Genomic DNA, 9436 nt, shown 5'->3' on the forward strand with positions numbered 1-9436 from the left:
AACAAAGTTATAGTTAAATAGTTCATATTTTTGTACCAAATCATGCTTCTGTGTTCTGCAATTCATGTTTTTTTTTTTTTTTTAAATGCACTTGTTTTACCAACCTATAACTTACCACATAGTTACTTTTTAGTTGTGGCTTTGTTTTTCTTTTCTTTTTTTAGCTTTTAAGTAGCAGCCCAAGTAACAACAGTTTTATTTAAAATCCTCTTTGCTGAAAATGGTTTGTCATTACATTCATTCATGTTCTCTGATAATCCATATGATGATCTGAGGTCATAATCCATTGTAAATGACAGATTTATTAAAGAACATGAATTAAAATGTGTGAAAAATATTTATATTTTCCATAAAAACAGAGCATCAAAAACACAAATTGCAGAACAGAGAGGCATACATATGAACTATCCAGTCACAGTACACTTTGTTGAATGTAAACATCTGCTTTTAAGGAGAGAACACTTTTGGATTCACCATTTAAAAACTCTGTCACCACATGGACTGAACATTGACCTTAAGTGTTTTTTTTATCTCCTTTGATGTATAGTAAAGTTAAAAGTCTTGTCTGTACTATTTATTATAAAAAAGCATTTTCTGTTTGTATGTATGTTAAAATGTCAAACGCTCCTTGACTGATTGCTCACTCACAACAGGTGGAGGCTAATTATTGTGACTGCCAGCACATGTGTCAAGTGGGAGTGGCCTACGTTATAAATGAGAGTCAGTGCCACAATGTTTCTGACCTCGAAGGAGGTCTGAGGGTCTGACACTTACAGGAGAGAAAGAAGAATAAAAAAAAAATCTGTTTTACTGGTTTGGGGGAAACTGTATTCACAACAGGAAATTAGTCTACTTTTCTCAGCTTCTATCAGACTTGTTGGTCTAACTTGTTCTGTCTGTTTTGGCTGGAATCAATGTTAACCACACATCACATGATTGTCCCTGAATGTAGTATTAGCCCACAGAGTACTTTGGCTGCTTTTTTCCATAACTATATTCAAACATCCAGTATATACAGAGGCTATAAGAAGGTCCAACATAAAGTGTCTTGTATGCTTTTTTTTTTTTTTTTCCCAGCACAAACTAGACAAAAAAATCATTTTCACCAACCATATAAACACACTTGAGTAGAGTGTTTAGAATTTGTGAAATTCACAAATTTCACTTGGCTTGTTTTTATGAACAAAAAGAATTGCGTGACTTCTGCACAACTATTGCTATTTTATATCACTACTAAAAATGTGACATGAAATGAATCATGACCGACTCAGCAACACATAATGAGATGAAAAAAATGCATTTTTTAAAGCCTGAACACGTGACTTATAAACACACCATGGGTGAACCTGCGGCACAGATCTGTAAAGTATTAAAGCAGCAGTCAAAGTGTATTCCATGACACAATTGATAATTTCTGAGAAACAGATTTTCCTTGCTGTGATTGAACATTAATATTATCAGGTGCTGGAAGTGGAATAATACGCTTAAGGTTATTTTTCTACACGGCAAAATATGAAATTAACAATGATTTTGTTTTCCCCATAATTAGAAAAATCAGAACCCTGCACTTCCATAAAGATAATCTTGGTAGAAACGGCCCGTAACTTAAAAAGAAATCTTGAGCTTTTGAACCTTCAAAATAAACTGGTAAAAGTGAGTGACTATCATACAGTGTTTAAGACATTCTATGTACCTCTTCCTAATCAGAAAATATTTCTAAGGAATGAAGCAAATCTGTCTGCTGGGGAAAAAAAAAGTTATGAGACCGGGGAAGAAGCATCGCAGGTGTCCAGCATTTTCAGAAAGACATCCAACTTTACGTTTCCTTGCAGCGCATGATAAAGCTTCCCAATTGTACAGCCAATACTTCCCTCCTTCATTTTCCAGCGCTCCAGCATCTGGTGCACCATCTCTGGCAGGCCGTCACGCTGGTAGCCGTGTTCTATGGTCTCTATTTCCACATTGGTCAGACCCAGGAGACGTGCACAACGCTTCCAGGTGATTCCAATGTTGTCCCTCAGCAGATCCAGGTGCTCCTCAGTCACTGCATGGTCCTCTGAATACACAGAGCAAAGTTAAGTTTAATCTAGTAGAGCCTTAAATCTTTTGGAGCCTTTAACTCAAGATGCATTAAAGTACAAAATGAGGTAGTGATCCCTTTTATTAAACATGCATTGAATTTAAATAGAGATTATTTGTTTCAAAGATACATTTTATTTGATATTCCATATTCAGTTTGCATATTATATGTAATGGTATTTACAGGCCAGAAACTTAATTTAATAATTAGGTCACAATATTTTGTCAAACTGAATGTCTTTGGGTTCTGGCATTTTTTTTACTAGTAAAATATTACTTATAAATTGACTACATGCATAATCACTTCCTGGTTTTCGATAAGCCAGCTTGATTAGGGAGTTGATGTAACAGTGATCTGCTGTTGTCGCCTCACGGCATTGACATTTGATTTATTGTAGTTCATGTTGAATCCCTCAGAGCTCACTAGTAAAACAACTACTAAAAGAAACTGAACATTTTTGATTGATGTTGGAAGTTTTAATCACTAACGTTATCCTACAAAGTCCTAGTTTCTCCTTAACAACTAACAGGAAGTTAAGGAGCTGGCTTATATTTTAGCGGAAGTTTTAAGTGAGGCTTGGTGCCGTTCAGTGAAAATAACAGAGCTGCAACCTAAAGAAAGTATAATTATGATTAAACAGGAGTATGCTCTTACATGTTAATGTAAAAATCATAATAATAATTTACCATATTTCTGAATGCCCTCTTTGATAAGAGAACTGTTTGCAGATGCAGATGCACTGTGGAAGGGCTCTAAATCTGTGATAGTCATTCTATTGTGGTTTCCAATCTGGATGCCCCTCGCATTCTGAATGAAAACAGATCCTGCAACAAGCACAACACAATAAATACTTAAACTATCAAAAGTGACAGGCGGAGCTTTGAACACCAAATTTTCCTCAAATTTGCTCTGGAAATGCTTTCGGTACCTGTATCTTGAGCCATGCCGTTCTGAGAAGGGCTCAAGAGACGCGCAGGGGTCATGTCAGGAGCAGATGTATCAGACACCGGGTAAGCAGGCCAAGAGGGGTGGCGGTCAAAGTTGGATTGTGGAGGTTTCTGGTTCAATTGGTCTAGTGAGGGATAGCTGGCAGACATTGACAAGTGGGATGGAGTAGGTGAACTAGAGTTCATGGACTCGTAGAGACCAGAAGAAGGGCGATGCCAACACTCGTCGTGGCTGGAGGGCTGCACTGGCTCAGCTTTAGTCCAGGAATGGACAGAGGATACAGGGAGTCTATCCTGTTCTGGATGCCCTATAGGTTGATCTGAAGTGCTGTAGTTGTTTTGCGGGAAGGGATTTGAGTTGTTGCGTTGGTAGGACCTATCCATGTCAAGCGGTGCATTAGCATTATAGCTACCATATTTATGGTACTGAAGCTCCCGTTGCAGTTTCTCATCCACAGCTGGAGGGGGGATGGGAACCTGTGCATCTGTCTGAATGGGCTCCACCGATGGCTCGTACTCGTGCAGGTCCTCAATACTGGCTTCCACTGGCACTGATACACTTCGGTCTGAACTCAACAATGGGGCGGGGCAATCTGTCAGGTGAGGAGATGGGTGAAGCAATCCCCCCCCAAAAAATTATTTCAATGTAAATCAGGCAACGGAAATAAGTGTGCATATCGTATCTAGGTCATCGCAATAACTAAGAGGGCTCACCTGCTGAAAAACACTCATTTGTTACTGATAACGATTTCATCTTATCAATGAGATCATCTGGGCCTTCATATAATTTCTGTGAAAAAAACAACAAATGAAGAATCATTTCTGTTGCTACGACAGTATATATTTCAACTTCAAATTCACACAGCAAAGGAGTTTTGTTGACTTGACAAATCTGATATAAATATTTACCTTCAGCTGAAGTAAATCCTCCTCTACGTGTGGTTCAAGCTTTTCCTTGTAGAAGGGAAGGAAAATGGCGTAGCCCTCTGCAAAGAAAGGAAAGGAGGGAGGATATGACAAGCAGTGGAAAATCCTATTCTGATTTTTGGAAAGTTTACCGGACTGGACAAAGAAGAAGCAGTTTGCCTGAAGCAAATCATATTGCAAAAAATCCCAACTATGATAACAGCAGGCGTTTTTATCTATGCATTATTTACAGTCGAGAAAAGGTGGAGATGCCTGTTTTGGTTTTTTAAATATATAATTATAACAAGTTTTCTGGGTGTGTCGGTTTTGGTCCAATGAATAAATTATTTGATTTTGGTGGTGATCAGAATGCAATTATTAAAAATTATTTATTTTTTTAAAGGCGACATAGACCGGAAGCTCCAATTAACGCTGCGTTTCTGTGTGTATCTGCATAATTACCTCGTTTATGAAACCCTAAAGTTTGAAACAACAGTTCAGCCACTGCTGAGAAAATAGTGTTGTATTGTTTTCCTGGGCTCTGCGAAGCGGATCGGCACTTCCTTAATTTGATGTCGTCATCAGAAATCCTCACCACTCCTCTCACCACCGTAGCGCCTCCCGGTGCGGGCACTAGTCCGGGCACATCCGGTTGCGTACATTCAACCGCAGAAGAACTACTCTCGTTGTAGCTGCTGAGATGCAGAGCATCCACCGTGCCAGAGGGGGAGCTGTGTATCTGAGAGCTGGCCTACCAATTACGTCACTTCCAGGTACCTGGCCAATCACAGGACAGTGGGAAAGCTCTCGTTGGCTGGCCAATCACAACACAGTCCACGTTCTGGGGGTGTGATTTTGGTCTGAAACAGCGCGGCTGACGAGCATCAGTGAGGAGATATTTTGAATGGCTCGTTTGCAGTGACTGGGAGGTTTTTAACCATGAAAACAAGTTAATATATGAAAGTAGACCTCCATAACTAACATATGTGCTATACCAGCATTCGATGTCACCTTTAACTCAATTGGTGTGAGATAGGGGAGTGTAGTGAGAACCCAAGCAGCCTTATCAGATAAGTGACTTTGGTCACATCACACAGCCATTCTTTCATATACTGGTTAAAACAGCACATGTGATTACCTGTAAAAGTTGGTCGTTGCTTTGGATTGTGATCCCAGCAATCCTTCATAAACTGAATTATTTCCTTGGGAGTGTTGTCTGGAATGAGGTGTTCCGCTGGTCGGTCACCCTTACGAACGCACTGGCTGATGTGGTCCTCACTCCTGGCATCTGGCCATAAAAAAAGACACTTGTGTTACAAATATGGCCAGTTTTAATGCAAATAGTTTAATTGTTTGGGCATAAAATTAATTTCGTTAGGACTGGAGCATTTTTTTTTTTTTTTACTCGCACGCTCACTTGCATATGGCTCTTCCTGTGTGAGAATGACCCAAACCACGATCGCAAAGCTGTAGACATCCGACTTCTCAGTGGATACAGTATGTATACTCTCCAGGTGCTCAGGAGCCATGTAGCTCAGTGTGCCAGCACCTCTTGTCCCAGCAGTCTGGCCCAAACGACTCTTCCTGCGAGACTCCTCCTTCGTGAGTTTGGTCCATGTCTGGTAGGTGGCCAGGCCCAGGTCTGCAATCTAAAAAAAAGTGGATATAAATGATCAGATTACCACAATTGTGTTACTCCCTGTCCGCACCCTAAATGTGTTCTTAGACAAAAGTGTGTATAATACCTTAATGTGAAAATCCTTGTCTACTAAAATGTTTTCTGGCTTGATGTCCTTGTGAATGACATGTCTTTCTGTGAGGTACACCATCCCTTCCAAAATCTCTAATATGATTCTGCCTTTGATGGACAGTGGCACAGTGACCTAGAAACAAGGAGACACCACACAATTTATCCTTCATTTCAATAAATGGATGAATCGGTCAGGTAGTTCAGGTAAATGTCAATCAGTGATTCCCATATGTCATAGTGACCAAATCCACAAAGATTTTCAACTTACTGTCATAGAAGAGCAAAGAAACAAGAACATACTTATGCCCTGGAAACTACAGGCATGAATTAGTCTTATCGTGAAAGTGTTTCGAGTCTACTCACTTTTTCTAGCATGGCCAGCAGGTTGCCTCTGGGGATGAGCTCCATAACTAGTGAGCAATCTCTGTCCTCCATGATCACGCCCAGCAACTTGACAACTCGATCATGGTTCAGACTTGCCATGATGTTCCCCTCTGCCAGCAGTGACTTTTTATTATCCCTGGAAGGTTTAGCAAATACAGTGACATCTAGATGACAGCAAACTAAGAGACATCACTTGCATCTTCTTGCATCTTATAACAGTCTTAGTGAGGATGCACCGGTTGTACTATTATGAACAAATGATATCCGATCAATCATAATTTGACAGATGTACTATTCTTTCTTCTCTCTGACACAATCATTGAGATGATGATGTAACTCATACATGTTGGAATCAATTTACATGTTTCGTTCTTATCCTTGCAATACATTATAAAAGTTAATATTGAAATGGTATTTCATGTGGTGATACATGTTTTACATCAATAATGAAGTGTCACTTCAGTTAAAATAAAATATAACCACTGAAATCATACTATTTGTCAAATAACATCTTTATTCTTTTGCCCTAGTGATGGAAACAGATGCTGTAACTATACCTGCCTTTCACATAACTGACGTGTCTTGTCTGAGTTGAAAGGAAGTGGTTAGAAATCGAAATGTCAGGTCTCTTGGTGGAGACTACGGACAAGGAAATAAGCCAAACAGTAACTTTACAAAGTCATTCAGCAATATTCCATTTGTATCATACTGTATACCGATGTCTTTTTCATACATTTGAATTAGGTTTTTTTTGTATAAGCACGGTTACAGTGTGAGTGCCTGGGGATTTTTTGTGCCGTTTGATTGTGATGTATAGTATTTTAATATTATTGAACCATATTCATTATGTCTACAGATTATTTTTTTTTAGCTTCCTTTGTTTCCTTAACACTTTCTTTGCCCTGTTGACTCATCAAAGAAAGTAGCACCTTGATTATAAGCAATGAAGCACATATGGGGAATATATTGCCCATTTTACAACTGAATTGCACTTGATCGACATATTGTACTTGGAAAGGTTTTAATTTCCTGATTTGCCATCAGTCCAATGTGGCAGGGAAGAAGCTGTTATCAACGCTTCAGCAAGTCTTTTATGTGGTGTTCTTTTTTTCCATTGTATGTTTGTACAATGACAAATTCTATTTGTGTGTGTATGTGCATGTAATGCAATTTTATTCATCTTTTTTTTACACATCCCCCACTTTTAACATTTCACTGTTTGTGTATGGTTGTTTGCTTTAAACGCGTTTGTGTTTCTTTTTAAATGAACTACTAAATATAGAAATTTCCACAAGGGGAATTTATAAAAATGTCTTTATAATGTAATAACGATACACCGTCGTTGTATGTCTGGTTAAATACAGAAAATCAGTGTCACTGACTTTTATAGGCAAAGCCTGTCTTCAGTCTCCAGGCAGACACATGATCTAGCTTAGCACTAGTCGGAGGGGAATACCCAGCACACACACACCGAACTTACTCGTTACGAAGAGAGCCGGTGTACAAGGTCTTAATCACCACCTGGCCGAGGGTTGCATGGTAACACAGGTAAACGTCTCCAAATCCTCCATAGTCCAGCGGCTCCTTTTTTATCAGATCGGCCGACCTCATTTGAAATGAAGACTCTGGCGCGGTGGCCATCTCTGGAATGAAGTCAAACAACAAAACACTTTCGTTCAGATAAACTCACATCTATAAGTGGTCAACAGCTGCGTGTACCGTCCCACGTAAACACTGTCATGCTGAGAAAGACCACCACCAAGTAAACAAAACAAAACACCGAGGGAAGCTGTCACTCGTTCACCCGTGACAGTCATAACACGGTGATAGACCCAAAAGTGAAACTTCAAGCTAACGCCTGATATACTTCCAAAACTTTCGGTAACAAGACTAAAGTTACGGTACAATAGCGAACAAATAGAACACTGACTGTAACCGCCACCTGAAAAAAATACTATATTATGCACAAACACACAAAAACCCGGAGAAAACGGTTACCTAAACTGGCTGTAAAGTCACCAAGGTACACTTTGCTTGTGGTTCCGGGATTTCCTCGACGTCTTCAGGCAGCAAGGCGACACAAAAAACTACAACCAGCCGTACAAGTCGATTACAGAGCAGCGATCAGGACAACGAGCAGATTCCGATGTTTGACTAAAATGGCCCACACACACATTCCACAAGTAAACACAACTTCGGCATATGATTTTAATTTGTCTTTAATGTTTGAATTTGTTTATAAAACTCGGAGTACGCCATAGTGATCTTGTCGTGTGGTGTTGCTGCCACATGCTGGTCAAAAACAATGATTGCAGACAGAACAACTGCATCAACAACAGGACAGCAGCAGCTTCAGTTTGTCAGTTTGAGAATTGATAGTGGCTACGTTCACATGACAAACCACTTTGTTAAATTCTGATTCAACACCGATGAGATCTGACAATTTATATACAAAGAGCTTCACTTTCACATTGATGCAATTGTCCTCGGCTGCATGGATTCCAATAGGACTATTCTCACTTTACACATGGTCACATTATACATCGCACTTATGACTAGCACTTCATAGTTTGGCTTACTTCTAGCTCTTATTTGTACCCAAATGTTTAAATGCACTTATTGTAAGTCGCTTTGGATAAAAGCGTCTGCTAAATGACATGTAATATAATATATATTCGACGAAGGAAGACCTACAATCTGATTTGAATATTAGAATTGATGGATGCATTTCTGTGTCTACACAGCACTGGGAAATTCAGGTCTGAGTCACACTGCTGGTAAAATAAATGAGTCACCTCAGCCTGATGGCGTGAATGCATGTTGTATCTGTTTGTTATTACCTCTGGCTTTCCAGACGTAAAGAAATGTAACAAGCCGACAAATCCCTTTTTTTTTTTATGATTTCTAAATAAAGAAGCTCAGCTAAATTCATACCGTAGCCTTATTTACGTGGGGAGGGAAAAAACAGAAGTTCATTGAAGAAACAGGGTTAATGTGAAACTAGAGCGGGAAACCACCTGAATTGTAGTCTGACAGTGTGGGTGATGAATGACATACAGTGCGTAGACCTACATTCAGCGCAGTCTTCTGTAAACACCCACACTATAAATTCCTCCTTTTGCACACAAAACCACAACAATGCCGTATCATATTTACCTGTCTTGTCTTGCCTCTGTTCCTTGGGTGAGATGTTTGTTTGTGTTTTCTCCGACACTCACATGTATTGCTGGTAATCTTCAGGTTTTATAGAAAAATCCCCAGCCATGCCAGATTACAGGTTACTCAAGGCTATCATATCACAAACAAATCCGTCACCGTCAGTCATATTCTGGCAAATTATAGGTCCCATGGTCATGAATGAAATATGGT

At 39.5% G+C, this 9436-nt stretch overlaps 1 protein-coding gene across 1 annotated transcript; it reads right to left on the reverse strand.

The window, feature by feature from the left end:
* Window positions 1-1367: 1367 nt before the first annotated feature.
* Window positions 1368-8189, reverse strand: ripk1l (receptor (TNFRSF)-interacting serine-threonine kinase 1, like). The gene is made up of 11 exons (XM_058635279.1): window positions 8066-8189; window positions 7548-7710; window positions 6047-6203; window positions 5679-5816; window positions 5351-5582; window positions 5072-5221; window positions 3937-4013; window positions 3742-3817; window positions 3009-3620; window positions 2767-2904; window positions 1368-2056 (listed from the first exon to the last, which is right to left on the reverse strand). Exons 2-11 carry the CDS (start codon window positions 7706-7708, stop codon window positions 1758-1760), a joined length of 2040 nt encoding a protein of 679 aa, XP_058491262.1. The 5' UTR covers window positions 7709-7710; window positions 8066-8189; the 3' UTR covers window positions 1368-1757.
* Between the last annotated feature and the right edge of the window lie 1247 nt (window positions 8190-9436).

The sequence above is a fragment of the Solea solea genome, chromosome 1 (assembly GCF_958295425.1).
Source record: "Solea solea chromosome 1, fSolSol10.1, whole genome shotgun sequence".
NCBI lineage: Eukaryota > Metazoa > Chordata > Actinopteri > Pleuronectiformes > Soleidae > Solea > Solea solea.

Excerpts from the sequence above, each read along its gene's own strand:
- ripk1l (XM_058635279.1), bottom strand. The coding sequence starts at position 7,708 with ATGGCCACCGCGCCAGAGTCTTCATTTCAAATGAGGTCGGCCGATCTG. Across the intron at positions 5,222-5,350 it reads ACAGGAAGAGCCATATGCAA|ATGCCAGGAGTGAGGACCAC; the intron begins GTGAGCGTGCGA and ends TTTTATGGCCAG. Across the intron at positions 2,057-2,766 it reads AGAGGGCATTCAGAAATATG|AGGACCATGCAGTGACTGAG; the intron begins GTAAATTATTAT and ends CTGTGTATTCAG.